This window comes from Crocuta crocuta, unplaced genomic scaffold (genome assembly GCF_008692635.1).
Source record: "Crocuta crocuta isolate KB4526 unplaced genomic scaffold, BGI_CrCroc_1.0 scaffold186, whole genome shotgun sequence".
NCBI classification, from domain to species: Eukaryota; Metazoa; Chordata; class Mammalia; order Carnivora; family Hyaenidae; genus Crocuta; species Crocuta crocuta.
In genome coordinates, this window is record NW_027551569.1 from 7,384,989 (window position 1) to 7,410,947 (window position 25,959).

The following is a 25,959-nucleotide window of genomic DNA, read 5'->3' on the forward strand; positions in this document are numbered from 1 at the left end:
GGAGCTTCTTCCTGACCTATTTGTGGCATTCATATTCTTTTACTTGATAATCTGAAATAAACTATATTTAATCTATATGGAGCTAAGGAAGTCTGGGATCTTGAAAAGTAAACTACCACTTGAGGATTTTCACCCAAGAATGATCCCTTCTACAAGCAGTTAACAGATCAATACTCCAGTACTCCCTTTAGTTTCAAGCCTGGCTACTCTTGGATTCCATTCGCAGCCTGATTAAGGACAGTGAGGAAGAACTGCCTGTCGTTTTTCAATCTGGAGACATGTTCCGGAATCATTCTCCAGTGTCTTTATTAACCCTTTAATACAAAAAGTTATCAATTCCTGTTGTGGAGCCATTTCAGTGAATAGCAGGTACACAAATTCATATTCAAATAGTCTTTCATTGTGTTGCTCTTTTCTTTGTTAATGCTATTATCCTCCAACACTGAGACTGTTGGCTAATTAGACCCTTGTTTTTACTGAACTTGACAGCTGACAGCAGCAGAAACAGAAGCAGACTATTTTCCCTCCAACCAGAAAAGTGCTCCCCTTGCACTAGAAGCTAGTGCACTATATTCTCCCTACCTATAAAACTATTTTCTAGGAGGGAATCATCTTAGCAATAACAAGCCTTTCAATCTGACCAATCAGAAAGCTTATTAGTAGTCTAGGGGCACCTGGGTGTCCCAGTTGGTTAAGCATCTGACTCTTGATTTCACCTTAGGTCACGATCTCACAGTTCATGGGACTGAGCACCATGTCGGGCTCTGTGCTGACAGCATGGATCCTGTTTGGGGTCCTCTCTCTCCTTCTTGCTCTGCCCCTCCCCCACACTCTCTTTCCTCTCTCTCTCAAAATAAATATACTTAAAAAAAAAAAGAAGGCTTATTTCTACAGAGACATCTTTTGACTAACGGAGCAGGCATATAGGTGACACTCCTTAACCGAGGCCAAACTTGTGCTGACAACCAGACTATATAAAATGGATAAAATATAAAAGGAAAAATAAAGGTCTACATCAAAATGGATGTTGAGCATTCCAATATGGCATTCATTAAAGAAAACTTTAAGTTCATAAAACAAAACTGGAAGTTACAGCACCAAGCTAAACTTACAGTTTTGTTTGTTTGGCTTTTAGGTTATTGTGTATGTTTGTTAAGTCAGACCCAGTAAGCCATATACTAGAAGTTTTCCCAAATCTGAATCAGGTTAATGATGTAACTGACTCCATGAAGAACACTGCTGGGTGTGATGGGAAAGAAGAGAGTGAGTGACAAAGGGTTCCTAGTCTAAAGAAAGGCAAGGACTGACTGACAAAGGGCCCTCAGCAGCTTATTTCTCTCACCTAAAGAAAGTAGTTTATCCCTTATTGAGTAAGAAGAAACTCTATTATGGCAACAGGAGAGATCGAGAATGAAAACCACAGATAATTTCACGTTTCATTTTAGCCATAATTTTCTCTAGCCATACTTTTTCACCACAGCTTCTGGAAAGAAGCCAAACAATCTTGTATCATATCATCTCCTTTAATCTTCTCTCTCCCATCTACGGGTAGAAAGATGGCAAAAAGAATGCAAGCAGAAGAAGGAAGAGAAGTTAAAGGTATGGAAAAATCAACTGGAAAACTCTCCATATTACTTGGACGTGTGGGCTAAGGATTGAGATTTATCCTGCATCTTATCCTCTCTTTGCTAAACTGTACTGCCACCTACTCTTCTTTTAAACTACCTTCCAGAGGGTTCAGGGTATGCAAGGACAGTTTTGATTCTTGAGGGGTGTCCTCCAATATCAAATGTACTAAAAAAAAAATGTGTGTTTGTTTTTAAAGGGTTCTGATTTCTTTCACAACTGCTCTATGGAAACACTAGAGAAATCCTGAAGTGTCTTTAAAGATGGAATATTAAGGATTTCTCTATGTTTTAAGCCTTCTTTTCTTACAGCAAATGGTTGAGGGCAGCCCACTTCAAGCAATCAGCAAAGAGACATTAACAGCTAAGAATTAAAGACATGGCAGATGGAAAATCTGGAACATCATGAAAACGCTAGCTGGCCTTACTCTTGAGGACTAAGTGTTCTGAAAGAGAAATTCTGTGTTTTAATTCCAAGAAAAGGTAAATGGAAAGATGGAAGTTTCATTAACAGTGACAGAAAATGGGAAGTCATCTTAAAAGCAGTACATAACATGAACTTAGAAGAGATTTTTTTTTCACATCTACTGTATCAGTAGGTTGCATTTCACTTAGGAAGTGAAGGTTGTCCACGTTCTATTTTCAGTACAGTTATCCAACACAATGTCATCTGACTTTAAACAAACAAGAGGCCAAGGTCCAGTATCAATTCCTATCCCACCATTCCTACCTAATCTCACAGCAAGTTAATGCAAATCAAAGCAAGCACTTCAGTGCTGCTGGTAGTGAAGCCTGTTCCTTTCCCAAGAGAGGCCTGTAAAACAGGACAGTCACTGACAGCAGTACAATTACTGACACAGATACAGACTTTATGGACATGTTTATCTCAGCTGTAAATCCATACTCTCTCTCCACTCCGATTCACGAGTCATAAAGAAATTGCAGATAATGAAAAAGTTGGGGAAATTTACAGCATGTCGGAAACCTCAGACAGCCAGAAGAAATTAAAGAGCTGACTAGGGATAAATCACACAGGTACAATTAAAACTTCCCGCATACCTCCTTCATTTCCAAACTGAGGCACAATCCAATGGAGCTGATGAAAAGTTGAGGTCATGACTCCTCAGGCTGTAATCATTTCTTAACTAACTGCATGTTAAAAATTAGCCAATTCATTGGTCATGTGTAAATGCTGACTTCTTGCTGCTACCTTGCTTTCCTTTGCTCTCTACTAGAGGCACCCATGGAGCAGTTCTGTCTGTAAACAGGCCAAACTGTAACAAGCAATAAATGGAAAGGTGATGTCTGTTCTCCCACCGCCATCTCTGTAGGTGCAGGACATCTTTTACCATCAACACTGTGGACTGAGCATTAAAATGAGAAAGTGGAGCTACAATGGGTGAATGAAATTATAGGTTTCCTCTTCTTCAATAAATAACCATTCTGACGGTTTCATTTTATCTCTTTTCAACATTCCAAAGGAGATTTTAAAGGACTGTTATGTCTGATACTAGAATAAGAATTACTTCTGGTGATACTTGTTTTTTGGTAGTGGACTGAGCTAAAGGTCCATACTCTTGGGTAACCATTTCAGCATTAGTTAAAATGTGGTATGGCTTTAGCTTTAGCACTGCCTTAAACCACTCAACTTTTATTTCCTACATTCTCCTAGTCACAAAGGCTACAGGAGGGGAGGAAAGAAACAAAAAAAGGGAAAAAGGGTAAAAATCAAAAACCCTAGACTTTACCAAAATCTGTAAGTGCTAACTAATGTGTGACTCTTATTCCAGTAAAATAAATCAGGAAAATACCAAAGAAATAATGTCTATTTCTTAAATAATGAGACTTACAGATCCCCCATGATTAAAGACTAGAATAATGTGAGTTAACTGCTGGCTCCCCTATTCTATAAGCCTACAAATCCTCTGTAAAAGAAAAAAAGGAAGATTCTATAACATGGTACATTGTTCCATTTCCCCCAACATAGATGAAACCAGCAGGTTTAAAAGCATCAACCCAAACATTTATAAGATCTCTCTGGAAAGTAGAAATGTAGAACACAGATTTTACCAACTAATTTCTACATATCAGAACCAAACCAAGAGTGTCAACAAAGTTATACACAAGTCAATAATAATCTCTGTACCTCTCTGTAGGATGAAACTACAACCAAATTAGCTCTAATATGATTTTGAAATTCTGAGGCCTGTCAAGAAATCAAAGTTAAGAGGCACTTTTTTTTTTTTTTTGGAGATATAAAGGATGCAATTGGCATGGTTTCGATTTTGTTCCTATTGACCCCTTGATGATTTCAAGTCCATTTTACACTTCAGAGAATCCAAATGTCATTTTCATTTTATATGTTAAGATTTCACTCTCTATGGAATAAAAATGCTTCTGAGGAAATACTGAGAGTTTCAATCCAGACATCTCTACCATTAAAAACTTAGGTTATATCTAGTTCATGGATCTCAAATCTATTCACCTATAGATGTAAGACCTATAGATGGTAGCTGATCTGTTTTTGTTTATAATGAAAAGTTCCAAAAGCTAAGTGTTTGATTGGTATCCAGTATTAAATAAGAACTGTTAAACACAGGCAGAGTTTTATTTACAAGTTCTCAAGAGGCAAATTATCATATGTTATCAAATAAGTTCAATTGTTTAACTTAAGAAGTTAAGAAACATATCCACTGTTACTATTCGAAGAGGCAATGATACCTCCGGATTAAGCATCAGAAAATTTGAATTCTAGTCCAGGTTTGCAAATAACTAGGTGTGTGGGCAAATCACTGACACTCTCTGAACTTCAGTCACTTCATCTGTTCATATGGGAATACAGCTGACCCTTGAACAACACAGGTTTGAATTGCACGGGTCCACTTACATGCGGATATTTTCTATAAATACAGTACAGTACTATAAATGTATTTCCTCTTTCTTATGATTTCCTTTATTTAAATGTTTATTTATTTTTGAGAGAGAGAGGAGAGAGAGCGAGCGAGCACGGGGGAAGGGCAGAGAGAGATGGAGACACAGAATCCGAAGCAGGCTCCAGGCTCTGAGCTATCAGCATAGAGCCCAATGTGGGGCAGAACCTATGAGCTGTGAAATCATGACCTGAGCCTAAGTCGGACACTCAACCAACTGAGCCAGCCACCCAGGCTTCCCCCTTATGATTTTCTTTATAACATTTTTTCTCTGCTTATTTTATTTTAAGACTACAGTATTTAATACATATACAAAATAAGTGTTAATCAACTGTTTATGTTATTGGTAAGGCTTCTGGTCAATAACTGACTATTAGTAATTAAGTTTGGGGGGAGTCAAAAGTTCTATGAAGAGGGGCGCCTGGGTGGCTTAGTCGGTTAAGCGTCCGACTTTCGCCTGGGTCATGATCTCGCGGTTCATGGGTTCGAGCCCCGTGTCGGGCTCTGTGCTGACTGCCAGCTCAGAGCCTGGAGCCTGTTTCAGTCTGTGACTCCTTCTCTCTCTGACCCTCCCCTGCTCACGCTGTCTCTCTCTCTCTCTCTCCTAGAAATAAAAAAAAAAAACAAAAGTTCTATGAAGAATTTTTGCCTGCACGGGGGTCAGCGTCCCAACCCCTGCATTGTTCAAGGGTCAACTATGGTAAGATAATAGTGAGAATTAAATGACAAAACATAAGAAATACAGCAGGCTCACTAGAACGGATCCATGAATTCAGCAAAGTTGCAGGGTACAAAATCAATTGGTTGCATTTTTATACACCAATAATGAAGCAACAGAAAGAGAAATCAAGAAACTGATCCCTTTCACAAGTGCACCAAAACTCATAAGATACCTAGGAATAAACCTAACCAAAGATATAACACATCTATATGATGAAAACTATAGAAAACTTATGAAGGAAATTGAGGAAGACACAAAGATATGGAAAAACATTCCACGCTCATGGGTCAGAAGAATAAATATTGTTAAAATGTCATTACTACCCAAAGCAATCTACACACTCAATGCAATCTCAATCAAAATTGCATTAGCATTCTTCTCAAAGCTAGAACAAACTATCCTAAAATTTGTATGGAACCACAAAAGACCCCAATAGCCAAAGTAATATTGAAGAAGAAAACCAAAATGGTAGGCATCACAATCCCAGACTTTAGCCCCTAATACAAAGCTGTAATCATCAAGATAGTATGGTATTGGCACAAAAACAGACACATAAACCAATGGAATAGAATCAAGAGCTCAGAATTGGACCCACAAATGTATGGCCAACTAATCTTTGATATAGCAGGAAAGAGTATCCAATGGAAAAAAGACAGTCTCTTTAACAGATGGTGCTGAAGAACTGGACAGCAACATTCAGAAGAATGAAACTAGATCACTCTCTCACACCATATGCAAAAATAAACTCAAAATGGATGAAGGACCTGAATGTGAGACAGGAAACCATCAAAACCCTAGAGGAGAAAGCAGGAAACAACCTCCTTGACCTCAACTGCAGTAATTTCTTACTTGATATATCCCCAAAGGCAAGGGAATCAAGAGCAAAAATGAACGACTGGGACCTCATCAAGATACAAAGCTTCTGCACGGCAAAGGAAACAATCAATAAAACTAATAGGCAACCAAAAGAATGGTTGCCTATTAGTGGAGTTGCAAATGACATATCAGATAAAGGGCTAGTATCCAAAATCTATAAGGAACTCATCAAACTCCACACCTGAAAAACAAATAATCCAGTGAAGAAATGGGCAGAAGACATGAACAGACACTTCTCCAAAAAGGACATCCAGATGGCCAACAGACACATGAAAAGATGCTCAGCGTCCCTCCTCATCAGGGAAATGCAGGTCAAAACCACACTGAGATACCACCTCACGCCGGTCAGAGTGGCTAAAATGAACAAACTAGGAGACTATAGATGCTGGCAAGGATGTGGAGAAACGGGCACCCTCCTACACTGTTGGTGGGAATGGAAACTGGTGCAGCCCCTCTAGAAAACAGTATGGAGGTTCCTTAAAAAAATTAGCAGTAGAACTCCCCTATGACCCAGCAATAGCACTGCCAGGAATTTGCCCAAGGGATACAGGAGTGCTGATGCATAGGGGCACATGTACCCCAATGTTCACAGCAGAGTCCTGTGAACTTCAACAAGTTCTGTGGCTTTCAACAATAGCCAAAACATGGAAAGAGCCTAAGTGTCCACCAAACAAGAAGATGTGGTTTATCTATACAATGGACTACTACATAGCAATGAGAAAGAATGAAATCTGGCCATGTGTAGCAACATGGATGGACCTTGAGGGTGTTATGCTGAGCGAAATAAATCAGACAGAGAAGAAGAGATACCATATGTTTTCATTTATAGGTGGATTAGGAGAAACTTAACGGAGGNAGAAATACGGCAGGCTCAAAAATGTTACTTGCCTTTCCCTCTTCATGAGACATGATTCAGGCTCCTGGTTCTGTCGTTAATGAGCTGGGTAGCTGTCCTTAGTCAAGTCACCTAACATCTTTAGGTCTCTGTTTCTGCATCTGTAACATTAGATGGTTGGGACTTGATGCCTAAGATCCCCTTCCAGCTCTAGCATGCTATGATTACCGATTCTGACACTAAATTACTGGCCAACCACAGGAAAATTACTTCATTTCTTTAGAACTCAGTTTCCTCACCTTTAAATATGGAAAGCAGAAAAGTAGACAAGGATTATAATGGGAAATTCATGAAAGGAGGAAAACAAGTTGTCCAATAAATACAACTTTATTAGCAATCAAATGCATGTAAAAAACACTGAAACATAATTTCTCTATTAAATGGGCAAGTATTTAAAAGTTTAACAATATCCGGGCTTGGCTAAGTTAGAGGAACACAAGTGCCTTCATTTACCACTCTCAGAAATATAATTTGGACAAGTGTAGCGGTCACTTTATTAATATGTATAAAAACTATAAATGTGCCATTCACTCTGATCCAGCAAAGGATCTCACTGCAGCATCATTTACTTTGGTGAAACACTGGAAACAACAGAATGTCCACCAAGAGAGAATTAACAAAATGTATGATAATCACATAATGGTATTCTGCACATTCATAAAACAAATGATTTTACTATGTTTTCATGGACATTGAAAGATGTTCACAATGAACTAAGTTTAAAAAGTAGGTTGTAGAACAAGAATAGCATTAGGCCATGCATATAAAATTTATATTTATATGCACGTATGTGTGTGTGTATGTATTTGTGTATAATATCTCTTAGAGACGTTTGGATTACTTAGAAGAATGTTAAAAGTGACTATTCTGGGATGCTGTGATTTTGCCTGACTTTTGCTTTCTTTATATTTTCTATAATGAATATGTATTGTTTTATAAGGGCAAAAAATAAAGCTCATATCTAACTTTTTAAATACATACTACAAAAAATGAAACAAAACAAACTCCATGGTTTTAACAATTATTTTCAAAAAAAATTTTTTTTACATTTATTATTGAGAGACAGAGACAGAGCACAAGTGGGGGAGGGGCAGAAAGAGAGGGAGACACAGAATCCAAAGCAGGCTCCAAGCTCTGAGCTGTCAGCAGAGTCTGATGTGGGGCCTGAACCCACGAACCTGAGATCATGACTTGAGCTGAGATCAACCGACTGAGCCACCAGGTTCCCCTAATAATTATTTTCAGTTAGATAAGCAATATCTCTTGTTCTTACAGTCTTTGACATCTAACATGTATACAGTTAAATTAGCACTACACTTTACTTGCTTCACTTAACCTATGCTAAGCACTTTACACATGCCATTTCTCTCATCTCTCTGCAGTGCTGTAAGACCACTTTTATCTTAAAATCCAGCAAGGCTTTTACATTTTATTTATTTATTTATTTTTAATTTAATTTAATTTTTTTTTAATTTTTTTTTTTATTTCTAGGAGAGAGAGAGACAGTGTGAGCAGGGGAGGGTCAGAGAGAGAGGGAAACAGAGACTCTGAAATAGGCTCCAGGCTCTGAGCTGGCAGTCAGCACAGAGCCCGACATGGGGCTCGAACCCACGAACCGCGAGATCATGACCTAAGCGAAAGTCGGACACTTAACCGACTAAGCCACCCAGGCGCCCCAAAGCTTTTACATTTTAGAAGCTGTTTTCCCCATACTAGATGTTATGCTCTGAAAAGCATAAGAAACCCCAAACTGAGATCTTTAAGACCAGAAAACTGTTTTTACTTTTTTTAAATATCACTTTGTAAATACAAGAAAATTTTATTCTTGGTTATCCTCCAAGTCTCAGAAACACTGCAATATTTAGGAATTCTAAGTGGACAATAGGAATACTCAAGATTACCAGAACCCAGGAAAAGCACACAAGAGTGGTATTTAACAAAGCACACTGCATGATGGGGTGTAAGATTTGAGCTGGTTTTTTGTTGTAGGATGGCTTGGATAGGCAAAGAAGAAACCAGTATGCTTAAGAATAAAGAACTGGAGTGCCTGTGCGGCTCAGTCAGTTAAGCCTCCAAATGTTGATTTTAGCTCAGGTCATGATCTCATGGTGTGAGATTGAGCCCTGAGTTGGGCTCTGAGCTGACAGTGCAGAGCTTGTTTGGAATTCTCTCTCTCCGTCTCTCTCCCCGCCTTGCCTCCGCTCATGCATGCTCAGACTCTCTCTCTCTCTCTGTCAAAATAATAAATATTTTTAAAAGATAAAAACATTTTTTAAAATTTTGGTGAGATATAATTCATATATGATGAACTGCAGGTACTTGAAGTATATAGTCTGGGAACTGTATTCACTACTACGGAGGCAAAACTCTTCTGAGTTCTGTGAATCATGAGATTTTGTCAGGCTGGGTGGTAGGCATAAGCATTTGTATTGGCCTGTGGTGCCAGTCACTGCTCCCTCTAATCCCTTGGGATAGTACTCTCTTCAGCCTCAAGTAGCTTCCTTGCATGAATGCACTGATTGGTACTCAGCCGAAGACTCTAGGAGGACCCTCTGTAGATCTCCAGGGTTCTCTCCCTGGGCAGCCTTCTCCTTTCTGGAACTTTCTTGTGAACTCCAGCTGCTTTGGTCTCTTCAGACTCTTAGCTCTGTGTCTTCAACTCAGGAGTCTGCCAATCTCTGCCCAGATTCCCCCTCCCTGCACCACAGCTTGAAAACTCTCAAAGCAGAAAGTTGGGACAATCACAGTGCTCACTGCATTTACTTCCTATCTTTCAGAGATCACTGTCCTTTGTTGCCTGATGTCAGTGTCCTAAAACCACTGTTTCATAAATTTTGTCACTTAAAAAAATTGTCTCAGGTGGGAAAGAAGGTGAATCTAGTCCCTGCTATTCCATCTCAGCCCGAAGCAGAAAGCCTTTCAATGTTCTTTACATGCTACTGACTTACATGTTTAGGGGAGAAATTTGGGACTCCATCCTGACACCTCTCTCTCCTCTCTCATGTCCCACAGGCAATCAATCGAGACTTTGTCCTAAATTACTCTCAAATTCAATGACTTCTCTCCCTGACCAGTACCTGTACCCTGGTTCTAGGCATCACAGTCTTGGCTCCTGCAGTGACATTTTACTTGGTGTCCCCAGCTCCCCGCTTGCCCTCCTCCAAAACATTCTCTACAAGGCCAGAAACTGAATATGGCTTGTTTGAGCCCCTCAGTGACTTCCCAGTGTTCTTAGGATAATGTCCAAAATCTTTAGTACAACTGAGAAATCTTACACGATCCAGCCTTTGTCACTCCTGGCAGTCACTGTCTGAGCTCCAGGTATATTAGCTTTCTTTCAGTTCTGCAAGGGCACTATGCTCCTTCCCACTACCAGACTCTGCTAGAAAGTGCATCTCCCTTTCCTTCACTCAATTAACTCCAACTCATTCTTCATACTTAACTATCTTTTTCTCAGAACAATCACTGCTCACTTGACCCCTGACCCACACTGTAGTTAAAACAATTTTTCACCAACAATTACTTGTGTACTGTGTTTTCTACTAGAATGTTAGCGGTGTGACAGGAGGAACTATCTCTGCCTTATTCACTGTTGAGTCCTTGGTACCTAGCACAGTACCCTGAAAGTAAACAATAAACATATGCTATATGAATGTGAGATAAAAAAATTCTCTGCCGGGGTGCCTGGGTGGCTTAGTCGGTTAAGCGTCCGACTTTCGCTTAGGTCATGATCTCGCGGTTCGTGGGTTCGAGCCCCGTGTCGGGCTCTGTGCTGACTGCCAGCTCAGAGCCTGGAGCCTGTTTCAGTCTGTGACTCCCTCTCTCTCTGACCCTCCTCTGCTCACGCTGTCTCTCTCTCTCTCTCTTCTAGAAATAAATAAAGCATTAAAAAAAAAATTCTCTGCCTCTGGTTTCTGGCACAGAGCTCCTAAAACTCTTGTGATTTCCTAAGTGGTACGAATCCTAGGAGCATCTTTTGTTCTAATATTTAATCTTTGACCCTCGCTCCTGATACGGAGTTGCTAAATTCCTTGGTACTTCCTGGGTGATAGCAGTGTTGTTTTTTTTGTTTTTTTTGTAACGAGGTGACTCTTGGTGGGTTCCTGTATGGGGGGGTGCTCTTAAGGCCAAGCCATGATTAGAACCTTGGGATTTTCATTCATACCACTACCTTGTTCAGAGATGGAGAGGGCTAGAAATGAAGTTAATGATTCAGGTGATTAAAATTCCACAAAAATTCCTGAAGTACAGGGTTTGGGGAGCTTCTGGGTTGGTGGACATGTGGAGGTACTGGGAGAGTGGCTTGTCTGGAGAGGGCATGGAAACTCTGCACCCTTTCCACACACCTTGCCCTATGCATCTTTCCAGCTGGATGTACAACTGTATCCTGTAACATATCTTTCTATCATAAACTGGCAAATAGTAGTAAACTGTTTTCCTGAGTTCTATGAGGTGCTCCAACAAATTAATGAAACCCGAGGAGGAATTCCTGGGAACAACTGATTTATAGTCGATGGTCGGTCACAGGCACAGTGACAACCTGGACTCGCAACTGGTATCTGAAGCGGAAGGGAGGGTACTCCTGTGCAACTGAGCCCTTACCCTGCGGGATCTGACAGTATCTCCAGGGAGTCAGAATTGAGTTAAATTGCAGGACACCCAGCTGGTGTCGCAGAATTGCTTGGTGTAAGGGAAAAAAAACCCACATATGGTGTCAGAAGTGTGGTGAGTGTGACTGTAATGTGAGAGTAAAAGAGAAACCTGGGAGGAGTTAAGAGTCAGTTTTCCCTATATAACACATTAAATACTATGTCTTAAAATGACATAATTTTATTTTAATGCTGAAAGAATCTCAGGGGTTTTCTAGTCCAACAACTTCATTTTTCAACTAAGAAAACTGATACCCAAGGCCACACAGCTAAATTAATGATAAAGATGACATCAGGCAATAATAAAATCTAAAACTTATTGATAGCTTACTAGGTGTCAAACACCATCCTATACATTTGTCTTATTAAGCTAAAATTTTTTTTAATGTTTACTTATTTATTTTGAGAGAGAGAAAATACAAGCGGAGGAGAGGGGCAGAGTGAGAGGGAGACAGAGAATCCCAAGCAGAGACTCTCAGTGCTGACAGAGTGGAGCCCAACACAGGGCTTGAGCTCATGAACTGAACTACAAGATCATGACCTGAGTGGACATCAAAAGTTGGATGCTTTACCATAAGAGACTCTTAAATACAGAGAATAAACTGAGGGTTGGCAGGGGGTGGGGAGAGTAGAGGGGAAAGTGGATGATGGGCACTGAGGAGGGCACTCGTTGGGATGAGCACTGGGTGTTGTATATAAGCGATGAATCACGGGAATCTACCCCCAAAACCAAGAGCATACTGTACACACTATATGTTAGCCGATTTGACAATAAATTATATTTTTTAAAAAAGCTGGATGCTTAACCAACTTAGCCACCCAGGTACCCCTGGAGCTAAAATTGCTTTAAAGTAAAAATTTTAAGTGTACATAATGGATTTAGTATATTCACAATATTGTATAACCTTCACCTATATCAAATTCTAAAGCATCTTCATCACCCCAAAAGAAAATCTTGTATCCATTAAGCAGTCACTCCTCTTTCCCCCATCCTCTCCTGTCCTTTCTCCTGATTGGCAACCACCAATCTGCTCTCTCTATGTGTCTATCTAGCCAGGATGTCTCATATAAATGGAATCATACAACATGTGATCTTTTTGTGTCTGGCTTCCTTGCTAGTATAATGTTTTTAAAATTCATTCATGTTGTACTATGTACCAGTACTTCCTTTTTACGGCTGAGTAATATTCCATTGTGTATATATACCTTACTGTGCTTATCCATTCATGTGTTAACGGATATTTGGCTTGTTTCCACCTTTCGGCTAACATGAATGGTACTGATATGAACATACATGTACAAGTATTTGTTTGAGGTCTTGTCTTCAATTCTACTGGGTATATATCTAATATATATACTTTCTCACTTTCTCACAGTGGCCTCTTCATTTTACATTTCCACCAGTAATGTACGAAGGTTCTAATTTTACCGTATCCTTGCTAGCACTTGTTATTTTGGTTTTTTTTTTTAAACTATCATTATTATAGCCATCTTAGTGGGTATGAAATGATATCCCACTATGCCTATGATTTGCAGTCATTTCCCTAATGACTAATGATGTTCGTCATCTTTTTACGTGCTTATTTGTTTATCTTTTTTGGAGAAATGTCTATCCAAGTCCTTTGACCATCTTTTAATTGGATTGTCTTTTTGTTGTTGATTTGTGAAAGTTCATTATATATTGTAGATACTAGCCTCTTATCAGATATATAATTTACAAAAGTCTTCTCCCATTCTGTAGGTTGGCATTTCACTTTCTTAATAATGTCCTTTGATGCACAAATGTCTCTAACTTTAATGAAGCCCAATTTATCTATTTTTTCTTTGTTGCTTATATTTTTGATGTCATATGTAAGAATCTGTGGCCAGATCCAAGGTCATGAAGATTCGTAATGGGCATTTTATAATCATCATCCAATTTAAATCTCTCAACAACCTAATAAGATAGGTATTATTACCTCCATTTTAAAGACAAAGAAAATAAGCTTAGAGAGATAACTTGTCAAATTTTAGTAAGTATTAGAACAAGTCTGTTTCCAATGTCCAGGCTCTTATAATTCCCAAGCCAGTTTTTCTCTCCATACTCACAACATGGCATCTTGCTTCACTAAAGGGGAATAAGGGACAAGACAGAAGTTATGGCCTTTTTGTAATTTAATCACAGAAGTAGCATTCCACCATTTTTGCTGTCAGTAGATCCAGCCCATAATCAAGAGAATAAGATCATCCAAGGGCATAAATACAAGTAGCAGGAATGAGAGAGACCATCTGAGTCTGCCTACCATACCAGAGTCCTGTTTTAACATCACATATCCTTCCTTCTCACTGAGGGGTTTGACTAGAACTTATGAGCTGATGATATTCAAAAATCTATTTCCTGAGCACCAGATCCATGTATTTAATTATCTCTTGGGTATGTCCTCCTAAACTGCCTATACATACACTTACAACTGAACTCTCTATCTTCTCAAAGGTGATCTTCCTATATTTATCCAAGCCAGAAACCTAAAAGTAATTTTTTTTAAAAACTGAAATATATTTAACACATAACTGTGCAAATTTAAGGTGTACACTAACAGTCATTCTTGATTCCTCATTCTTACTGACCAGAATCCCCTGACTCCAATACAACCAATCAGTCACTAAGACTTTCCATTCTACTAACCCAGATTTCTAGGAGCCATCCTTCATTTTTCACTTCTACTACCATCAAGTGCTTACCATTTTAGTCTGGCTTATTGAAGAAATCTAACTTGTCTCTCTGTCTTTACCTTATTTCTTTTATTACCAATCCATCTTCTACCATGTTGCAAAGTGATATTTTTAAGAATGTAAATATGATCTCATGACTATTATGCTTAAAATTTCTCATATGCTCCCCTAATGACAACAACAGTTAATAGTTTTTAAGCACTTTCTAAGTGCCAACACTATGCTACAGTTTTATAAACAATATTGTGTTGAATCATAAAAACAACACCCTTAGGTAAAAGCTCTGAAAGTGTAGTCAGGGAAACTCCTAAGGATCCTAGGGATTGCGAAGCATCTTTCAGGGAGTCCCTGAATCCAAACCTGTATGTACAATACTAAGATGCCTTTTTGACTCATTCTCTCACAAGTGACCAATGAAGTTTTCTAGAGCTTACCTAACATAAGATATGGTAACACACTGAAAGCAGCAGCAGATATGAAAATCTTTTTCAAGCTTTTATCAAGCCAGACAGTAAAGAAATCTGAAAAAATACAAAAATGCCACTCTTTTCAATATTTTTTGTTTGGAAAATAGATATTCTTCATAAAAATGTTACTTATGTGAATATGTAATGTATTTATTCCTATTTTAAAGTTAATTAATTAAAAAAAATTTTTAGGAGCACCTGGGTAGCTTAGTCAGTTGCGCGCTGACTTTGGCTCAGATCATGACCTCATGGTTAACAAGTGTGAGCCCTGCACTGGGCTCTGTGCTGACAGCTCAGAACCTGGAGCCTGCTTCAGATTCTGTGTCTCCCTCTCTCTGCCCCTCCCCTACTCACGCTCTCTCTCTGTCTCTCAAAAAGAAATAAATTTTTTAAAAATGAAAAATAAAAAATAAAAATTTTTAGAGAGAAAGAGCATGAGGGGGGTAAAGGTCACAGGGAGAGGAGGGAGGAGAATTTTAAGCAGGATCTGTACTCAGTGCAGAGTCCAATGTGGGGCTCAACCCTACAACCCTGACTTGAGCTGAAATCAAGAGTTAGATGCTCAACTGACTGAGCCACCCAGGTGCCCCATTAATAAATATTTTACATTTTCTCAGTTTTAATTTCTGCAACAGTAAATATAGACCTAACCCATACACACAAGAACTCTTTTGGAGAATTTTTAAGAGTGTAAAGGGTGCCTGAGTGACTCAGTTGGTTAAGCATCCAACTCTTGGTTTCGGCTCAGGTCATGATCTTGCAGTTTCATGTGTTCAAACTCTGTGTGGGGCTCTGCACTAGCAGCACAGAACGTGCTTGGAATTCTCTGTCTCCCTCCCTCTGCCCTTCCCCACTTGCACGCTCTCTCTCTCTCTCAAAATAAATAAATAAACTTAAAAAAAGCCCTGACTCCAAAAAGTTTGAGAACCACTGTTCTAAGGTTATTATCTCCATTCCACAAATGAAGAAACTAAGGCTTAAAAAGTTAAGTAACTTGCCTAAGTGGTAGACTGAGGTCCATAATAAACCTTTATGACCCCTAGAACCCAAGCTCTCAATCATTGTATTGTTCTCACCAGTTAGCTATTTATCATCTGGCTCCTACCTACTTATCTCCAAGTTAACTTTCTCTCCCTTATATCATTATCAGCCCATCGCTTCTTTCCACTAGCCTTAGTTTCCTTAAATAACGGTACTTAACCTATGTTTTGAAAAACCAATTCCTATAAGTTGTTCACTACAATAAGACAGTATACTCTCCCAAAGCTTTCTTTAAACCAAACAAAGGTAACTTTTCAACCTATCAAATACAGATATAATTCCTTGGATCTGACTTAAGAATCTTTTTTTTTTTAATGTTTATTTTTTTTTTTATTTTTGAGAGAGAGAAACAGAGCATGAGCAGGGGAGGGGCAGAGAGAGAGGGAGACACAGAATCTGAAGCAGGTTCCAGGCTCTGAGCTATCAGTACAGGGCTGGACACGGGGCTCGAACTCACGAACCATGAGATCAGGACCTGAGCTGGGTTGGATGCTTAACCAACCGAGCCACCCAGATGCCCCAAGAATTTCTTCTTAACAACAAACTTCACAAAATATCCACAGTGATGCCAATGACTATACTAATTTCCCAGGGTACATGTTTGGAACCATGAAATGGGGACTTAAAGCCATTGCTCACATGTTTTACTTTAGTTACAATATATTCATTTCTACAAAAGGTCTATGAACTGAAAAAGAAAAACTATGCTGGACAGAAAGCCACTAAAGACTGTGTATAGTGGTTCAGTAATAACCTAAACCTTCACAACAAAGATACCCAAACAAGCATCTTCATAGGAATGCATTTCCTTCTTCACATTGGCTTTTCTTTCTTGTTGACTGGGGAATGAGATAAAGATTCATTTTCCCAAGATGTAGTTCCAATCCCCATGAAGTTAACTTTTTTTTTTTAATGTTTAAAACTATTTCTCAAAAGAAAGCTATCTAGTAGGCTCAACTGTTTCTAAATATAATCCACTGCACAGGGTGGATTTCCCATTCAGGGTCAACTGCAAGGTCTATAAGCACAGAACTCATCTAGGTCATTAATAATCCAACTGAAGTTAGTGGTTCCACTATAATTCCCTGTAATTTCCACTTCCCAAACAACTTTTCTCTATTCTAATAACTCTCCATTGCTTATATCTCCTATTTCCATTTTATATGACAAACTCATTCTATATTTCTTATATCACTACTCATAGTGGTTTCCATACACATATGAAAGGATGTCTTCTGCTTTTATATTTAAGTGGTGCAAGTTTTAATCACTCGTGAAATTAAAAGTTTCCTTAGTCTTTAGTTTCCAATTCTAAAATAATTATACACATCAACTCAGTTATTAGATTATGCAAGTATTTTTGTCATATAATGCCCGAGTTAGTCAACAGTTAAAAATGCTTTGGTTTTTCAAGAGAAGTGGTTTTCAAGGATTTTCACATGACAAGTGATAACACATTTAAAAAATGCACCACTCAATAAGGTTTTCAGAAAACTTACACATCAAATCAGGAAACCAGTGAGTTGTAGAAAATGTACGTTCACTCTATTTGAATTTTCTCCATTATGTAATCAATAATGATATTCTAGTATTCCCACAAGGAAGAAGTAGGGGAAGAAAAGAGTTTAGCTAGCCCAAGTCACACTATTAATATAAAATTTATTTCTAAGACACTATAGCTTTCACATTCTCATAATCCAAATTAAAATGATAGGGGTGGCATTAACAAAAAAGGAAAATACTGCTAAACTGAACTACACTAAAATTCAAAACTTGTTTAAATTGAAGAAATATGAATATGAATTATGTCAGATAGTCATACTGTTTCATATTAAATTTCCTGAGTGTGTTAATTATATGGCAGATATAAAAGAGAATGTCCTCATTCTTTTAAAATAGTACTAAAGTATTTATGAAGTGTCATAGTGTCTGCAGCTAGCTCTCAAACAGTTCAAGAATAAAACAATAAACTTAAAATTATATGTGGAAAAACAAAGCAAATGGTAACAGGTGAATAGGTGAAGGGTATTGTAAGTATTGTATTCTTGAAACATTTTAAAGAGATTTGAAACATGACAAAATATACAATTAGGAGGGAAAAACAAACTTTGGTTCATTAAAATATACCATTAAGAAAATCAAAAGGCAGGGGCACCTGGGTGGCTCAGTCAGTGGAGTGTCCTACTTCAGCTCAGGTTATGATCTCGTGGTTTGTATGTTCAAGCCCCACGTTGGGCTCACTGCTGTTAGCCTGTCAGAGCAGGCCCCGCTTCAGAGGCTCTGTCCCCCTTTCTGCCCTTCCCCTGCTTGCACTCTCCCAAAAAATAATATTAAAAAAAAAAAGGAAAATCAAAAGTCAAGCCATAGAGAGCAATAAGATATTTGTAATTTATGTAACTGACAAGAATGCATATCTGGAATATGTTAGCAATACCTGCAAATCAATTTTTAAAAGACTGACAATCCAATTTTTAAAGATGGACAAGAGATATGAAACAGTTCACGAAAGAGGTTATCCAAATGACCAATGAGCATATGAAAAGGTGCTCAACCTCACTCATCATTAGGGAAATACAAATTAAAGATACAGAGAGATACCATTCTACCTATTAGAATGGTTAGATTTTAAAAGTCTGAGAATATGTCTGTTAAATATGTCTGTTAATAAGGATTTGGAGTATTTGAATCACCAATGGGCTTATAAATTGGTATAGCCATTTTGAAAAACTTTATGGAAGTAGTATCTATTAAGTCTAAACCTACCTATACCCATAGCTCAGCAATTCTACTCCTAGTTATCTATACAACAAAAATGCATATGCCAAAAAAAGACATATATCATGAATGCTCAGAGTATTTATTTATAATTACCAAAAGGTGGAAGCAATACAAATGTTCATGGTCAGCAGCTTGAAAACACTGTGTTGTATCCTTGCTGTGGTATACTACACAGCAATGAAAATAATCAAATGACTACTGAAGATAATGGATGTCATAATCAAAATGTTGGACAAAAGAGGCCAGACCCAAAAGAGTATGTAACTTGTGATTCCAGTTACAGTTCAAAAACAAGCAAAAATCTTTTATGATAATGTCATAATAGTGCTTGCCTTTGGGGAAGGGGCAGGTAGTCACTGGGAGAGGAACGAAGGAGGCTTTATACACACTGGAAAGATTCCATTTCTCTCTCTCTCTCTTTTTTAAGTTTATTCATTTATTTTGAGAGAGAAAGAGAAGAGGGAGCAGGGGAGAGGCAGAGAGAAGGGAGAAAGAATCCCAAGCAGGGGGGCGCCTGGGTGGCTCAGTCCGTTCAGTGTCTGACTTTGGCTCAGGTCACGATCTCACGGTTTGTGGGTTCGAGCCCTGCGTTGGGCTCTGTGCTGACAGCTAGCTCAGAGCCTGGAGCCTGCTTCAGATTCTGTGTCTCCCTCTCTTTTAACCTCCCCCACTCACACTCTGTCTCTCTCTCCCTCAAGAATAAACAAACATTTAAAAGAAATAAAAACTAAAGTTTTTCTACACAACAGAAGAGTGTTCACTGTGGGCAATAATGAAAATTCAGAAAATTTTAAACACAAAAAAAGTCACTCAAGATAGCCATTAAAACATTTTTGGTGTATTTCTGGTGCTTATAAGGCAAAGTAAATGTTTCTTCTTCTAAGATAGAAAAACAAAACAGAGGAGATACTGGTATATTTCCTTCCTATCATCTGTCTACACCCATGCTCTTAAAACAAAATAAAACAAAACAAAAAAGATTTTTTAAAAACACTTGATTTTGTTTTGCATTATTTTTTCACTTGCAATTATCCTTACATACAGTGAGCAATTTTCTGTAATTAAATTCTCTTTAATGCTTGAACATTTTTAATGGCTACACTGTCTTCTACTGTGTGGATGTACTATAGTAGTTCACTTGGTTATTCCTTTGATGTTGAACTTTAAATTTCTTCGCCATATACATCTTTCCCTACCATACATTTTGTAGGCGGTGGGATTATACAGAATGCTACTTTGAAACCAATCCCATCCAAATTAATGTATGCCCTGCTTTCTTTCCTCTATCCTTCACCTCCCTCTCCCTCCCCCCAAATCTGAAGAGAATAAAACACCACAAGCATTTTATGGTAAAATCCTCTTTGTGTGTAAAGCCATTTCAGAAGCAATGTTGGGTTTATAAAATAACTTGACTAATGGACAAAATATATGAATGCTTATAAGCCTTAGAGGTAATTTGAGGCTTTGTGCATCCTAATTTGTTAACGAAGGGAAGAATGAAAAATAATGGCATGTTTTATTTCCCATTATCATAATACATTTTTGAAAACAAAATACTTAAGGCTAAACTGACAATTTCTAATTACGAGGAATAACTTTGATCCCTACAAAGTGGGATTTCTAGATTTTATACTGTATTACTACCTAAATAGGATGTCATGTTAATGACAATGGTAAATGGTATGGCAGTACCCAAAACAAAGAAAACAAAGATAAATTTCATTTGGTATTTGAGAAATGCAGATTAAACACTGTCTTTAGGTGCTTTTGAATCAAGTTACCTGGCTTTATTTTTCAGGTTAAAATAATTTAAATGTATACCTTCTTAAATTTCCCTATCAACAGATATAATTAAGAGACATTAAAAAAAAGTTCATCTTTATAAGTGAAGAAATAAACATTAAAACAAGATATTAATATTTTGCCTACCAAATTCCAAATTAGCAGTGACTTTAAAAATTAAAATACATGGGGGCGCCTGGGTGGCTTAGTCGGCTGAGCGTCCGACTTTTGCTTAGGTCATGATCTCGCGGTTCGTGGGTTCGAGCCCCGCATCGGGCTCTGTGCTGACTGCCAGCTCAGAGCCTGGAGCCTGTTTCAGATTCTGTGACTCCCTCTCTCTCTGACCCTCCCCTGCTCATGCTGTCTCTCTCTCTCTCTCCTAGAAATAAATAAAAAACATTAAAAAAAAAATTAAAATACATGGTGTTCACAAGAACGTATGGGTAGGAAGTGCCTTTCTAGAACACAGTTAGGCAGTGTATTTCCCTCTCTATCAGAGATCCCACAAATTTCCAGTTACATGTAGAATGCTGTCTTCTCTTCTGGGAGGAATTGACCCTGTTGCTGATATAAGCCAAATATAACTGTAATTAATAGATGTATCAACATCAAATACTTGGGGCCAATTACTGTTATTTTAAACATAGTTCTTTATTTTTGAAGTATAGTTGACATACAATGTTGAATTAGTTTCAAGTGTACATCACAATGATTTGATAATTCTATACTATGCTCACCACAGTAAGTACAGTCACCATGTTATTTCAAATTTAAACTTCTGAAATTTATTTCCAGAATCCAAAGATTTGGACATCAACTATATATAACGGCCATACCAATTTCCTGAATAACTACAGGCAAGCTAAGTGAGTAAAATAGCACTACTGTGAAAGAAAATTATGCACAAATAATTTATTCAACACAGAGGCCTGATGACCTGCCAACAAGTAATGTAGAGGAAATCCACAAATCCATTTCCGAAGTTATGGATACCCTGTTTCATGTGTTGATTCCCTGAGAGAAAAATATCTATCCAAAACATTATCTGTTGCCCAAACTAGATAAGAGCACTGCTGTCACTCTATTAAAAACATACACCTATACAAATGGGTGTTACTTATTTAAAAAAAAAAAAAAATCAAGATGTCTGCTTCCTAAGGGACATGCAGAAGAGTTAGGTGATGTTTTTCTTTAGCTGGATCTCTCTCCTTCTTCTGAAGTCCCTACAATTAGTCAGGCTCAAAGCATCCTGGTAGACTCTAACTTCAGCTTACCCCCTAAGGTCATCCAGAGTTACCTAGTGCTGGAAATGATACAGCTGAAACATCTACTGCCAGTGTACTTCTTTCCCTTCTCACCATTCTCACTGCCACCATTCATTCAAGCCCTCAAGTCTTCTTGCAGGACTCCGATAATAGTTTCTAGCCTCCTATCTCCACCATTCCATTCCATCCTATCCACCAAGGTCTCCTAACTGTGTGAGCTCCCTACTCAGAAGTTTTCAGTGGTAGAATTTTTAATGACACAAAAAACCAGTTAAGATAGAATAAATAGAAAAAACGCACAGGCTAAAGCTATATACATATAGTACAGTCTCAGTTATGTTGAAATGCACGTCCGTGTTTATGTATGGGCACAAGCAGAAATGTATACATAACATCCACAGACAAAGGGAAAAGAGTGGGGCAAAAAACACATCAAAATGTTAAAAAGTGGTTCTTAGTGGTGAGGCTATAGTTTTTACTTTCTTCCTTATCTTTACAGTAACAGATTTATGGTAAAGTCTCTTTTAGCTAACTTTCTCTATAAACCATCTATAATGAACACACAGTTAATATTATAACCATTAAAATAAATACCTTTTAAAGAACTCCTCAGCTCCTAGAATTCAAGGCCCTTCTCAATCCAGCCCCTATTTCCCTCCTTGTCTTAGTTCTTATGGACCATGAGGTAACCTGGGCTTCTTAAGAACCAGATTAGGGGCGCCTGGGTGGCTCAGTCCATTAAGTGTCCGACTTTGGCTCAGGTCATGATCTCACGGTTGGTGGGTTCGAGCCCAGTGTTGGTTTCTGTGCTGATAGCTAGCTCAGAACCTGGAGCCTGCTTCAGATTCTGTGTCTCCCTCTTTCTCTGACGCTCCCCTGCTCACGCTGTCTCTCTCTCTCTCAGAAATAAATTTTTAAAAAAATTAAAAAACAACAACAACCAGATTAGATCACTCCCACCATCCCCTGAGCAAAGCTGCTCCTCAAACTCTGTTTTGTTCTGAATACTCCCTTCTCACTCCCACCTAACAAGCTCCTATGTGTTCTTTAAGGTCTATTTTCAATGACCCAGAAATTGCAAATACTACCACATCCCTTCCCCTTGTCCACAGCAGACAACACGAACTGACCGCTCTGACTCCAGGCTCCTTCTCAAAACTCTCAATTCTATGGCCCTAGACAATCCTTACTAACCGACCCATGTTAACACATAAAACAAAACATATCTACCATTCCTATAACAATTTAATGTAATTGCCCTCTTCTCCCCTCCCCTGTAGGTCTTTGTACTCTCATGGAGCTTATCTCTTCTACCTTCTACTAAGAATCATTTATTTAATTGTCTTATCTCCCATTCCTGCTAGATTTTAATCTGTACAAGGGCAGTAATTATGTCTTATTCATCTTCACGTCCCCTACAAAGTCTTGTACCAAGTTGGCACTCAAACAGTTGCTGAATACTCCATTCTTTTGAAATTACCTTATCACTCAAAATGGCTAAATATTTCAAAGTTTTATTTTAAAACAATTAAATTCTTCTTGAAGAACAACTAAGGAGTCCAAGTTCATTTCCTTAATTTTAGCCAACAGTCCCACCTTCACCGAATAAGCACTGTCTAATATCACACAGTAACCTGCAGGTTCAAAGGTTAGAACAAAAGAAGCTGAGATGAGAGAACTGAGCCTATTCTGAAGGAACTTATGTCCAGGTACAAAAGCTATTGAATTAAACCACCACATTTTTAGAATTTTTTCTACTCATCTTCTTAATCAAAAGCAAAATACTCTTTCTGATGATAGAGAACCTAAAGGACTCTGAGCATCAAAAATATATGTTGCTTTAAGAAGGGATTTAAAAACTGGGGAGATGAAAAGAAAAAACAAAAAGCTAAAAAATCAAGCAACATATCAACAAAAGTTGTGCAAATAGTCTGGTAAAGTCACAAGAATTTTTTACCTAAATCAGAAACCCAGCTCAAGAGATATGGGTAGAGGAGAAGCTGTTAGTACAGTAGGACTCATGCTGCCATCTAGAGGTTAAAGGCGAGACAATTTTCCTCCTCAATCAATCAACTGCAGTTAATTTAACTTCTAATGTAGAGGGAGACTGAACAGGTCTTATAAAGTAAGCCAGACAAATATCTCTGCTATCAGGCCACAGAGAAGATTATCCAGGCTGTAAGAGTCCCCATTTTGCAATCCTACTCTTCCTTGAGATTAAAATAAAAATTCTGGATGGCTCAGTTGGTTAAGCGTCAGACTTCGGCTCAGGTCACGATCTCGCCGTCTGTGAGTTCAAGCCCTGTGTCACGCTCTGTGCTGACAGCTCAGAGCTGACGTCTGCTTCAGATTCTGTGTCTCCTTCTCTCTCTGCCCCTCTCCTACTAGCACCCTCTCTCTCTCAAAAATAAACATTAAAAAAAATAAAAATAAAGAACACAGCTAACTGTTCTTTAAGAATATCTAGATGGAAAACAATTTCCAAATATAAATGATCATTTTTTCAAAGATAATATACCTCCAGGGTAGAGAAGTCTACTATACCACAGGATAGCCTGGAAGCAGAGTTTTTCTTTGGTACTACCTTTGTACCTTTGTTCTCTTCCTTATGATTTTCTTAATATTTTATTTTCTCTAACTTACTTTATTGTAGAATACAGTATATAAATCATGTAGCATAAAAATATGAGTTAACTAATGTTACCTCATCAGTAAGGCTTCTGGCCGACAGTAGGCTAATAGTAGTTAAGTTTTGGGGAAGTCAAAGTTATACAGAGATTTTCAAATGCACAGAGGTTTGACACCCCAAGCCCCATTATTCAGAGGTCAACTGTACTTCTCTAAAGTACCAAATGAGCTTTAGAAACAAAACAAATTAATATTGGGGGAAAAGAGAGAGAGGCAGACCAAGAAACAGACTCTTAACTATAGAGAACTGAGGGTTGCTGGGGGTGGGAGGATGGGTTAAATAGGTGATGGGTATTAAGGAGGGCACTTGTGACAAGCACTGGGTGTTGTATTTAAGTAATGAATTACTAAATTCTACACCTGGAATTAATATTACACTGCATGTTTACTGAAATTTAAATGAAAACTTGGAAAAAAACTGAAACACTAATGAGCAAATGAAAATTAAAATGAAATTAAGAAGACAATAACATTGGGGCACCTGGCTGGCTCAGTTGGAGGAGCACACAACTCTTGATCTTGGGGTCATAAGTTCAAGCCCCATGTTGGGGTTTAAAGATAACTAACTAACTAAATAAATAAATAAACTTTTAAAAAAGGGAAGACAATAACATTTGTAACATCAAAAAATAAAATATTTAAGAATTAAAAAATAAAATGTAAAACTTATATTTCAAAAACTACAAAATATTATTGAAAGAAATTAAAGACCTAAGTAAACAGAAAGGCATACTACATTCAGGAATCATCTTAATGTTATTAAGATGGGAATACTCCCCAAACTAATCCACAGATGCAGTCAAAATCCCAGGTGACTTCTTTGCAACAAATTAAATTCCTATGGAAATTCAAGAGACCCAGAGTATCCAAAACAATCTTGAAAAAGAACAAAGCTGTAAAACTTACACATCCCAATTTCAAAACTTACTACAAAACTACAGTAATCAAATCAATGGGGTAGTGACATAAAGACAGACATAAGATCAATGAAGCAGAACAAAGAGTTTAGAAATAAACCCTCACATTTATGGCCAACTGATTTTTGACAAAAATGCCAAGACAATCAATAGAAAAGGAATAGTCTTTTCAACAAATTATGTTTCAAACAACTGGATATCCTCCACATGCAAAACAATGAATTTGGATCCTTACCTCATACCATATACTAAAATTAACTTAAAAAATGGATCAAAGACCTAAATGTAAGAGTGAAAACTATAAAACTCTTAGAAAAAACACAGACATAAATCTTCACAACACTGGATTAGGCAATGGTTTCATAGGCATAAAACCAAAATACAAGGGACAACAACAAAAATAGATAAACCAGACTTAAACAACATTTGAAAATTTTGTGCTTCACTGCTAGGAATTTACCCAAGGGATACAGAAATGCTGACGCATAGGAGCATATGTACCCCAATGTTCNGTAAAAAAAAAATTTTGTGCTTCAAAGGACATCATCAAGAAAGTAAAAACACAACACACAAAATGGCAGAGAACTTCTGCAAATCATAAATATGATAAATA

At 37.9% G+C, this 25,959-nt stretch overlaps 1 protein-coding gene across 10 annotated transcripts in view; it reads right to left on the bottom strand.

Moving 5' to 3' along the window:
* The window catches only part of LIN52 (lin-52 DREAM MuvB core complex component), a 142,863-nt gene that overhangs the window by 98,673 nt on the left and 18,231 nt on the right, over positions 1-25,959 (bottom strand). Inside the window, exon 6 of one of the 10 annotated variants that reach the window (XM_077750776.1) lies at positions 7,047-7,148. The exons of 8 other annotated variants lie outside the window; for them this stretch is intronic. In XM_077750776.1, coding sequence (XP_077606902.1) covers positions 7,129-7,148 — 20 coding nt within the window. In that variant the 3' untranslated portion in view covers positions 7,047-7,128. Of the gene's footprint in view, positions 1-7,046; positions 7,149-13,761; positions 13,804-25,959 lie in introns of those variants that run through there. One more of the 10 variants, XM_077750775.1, reaches the window with a different exon arrangement.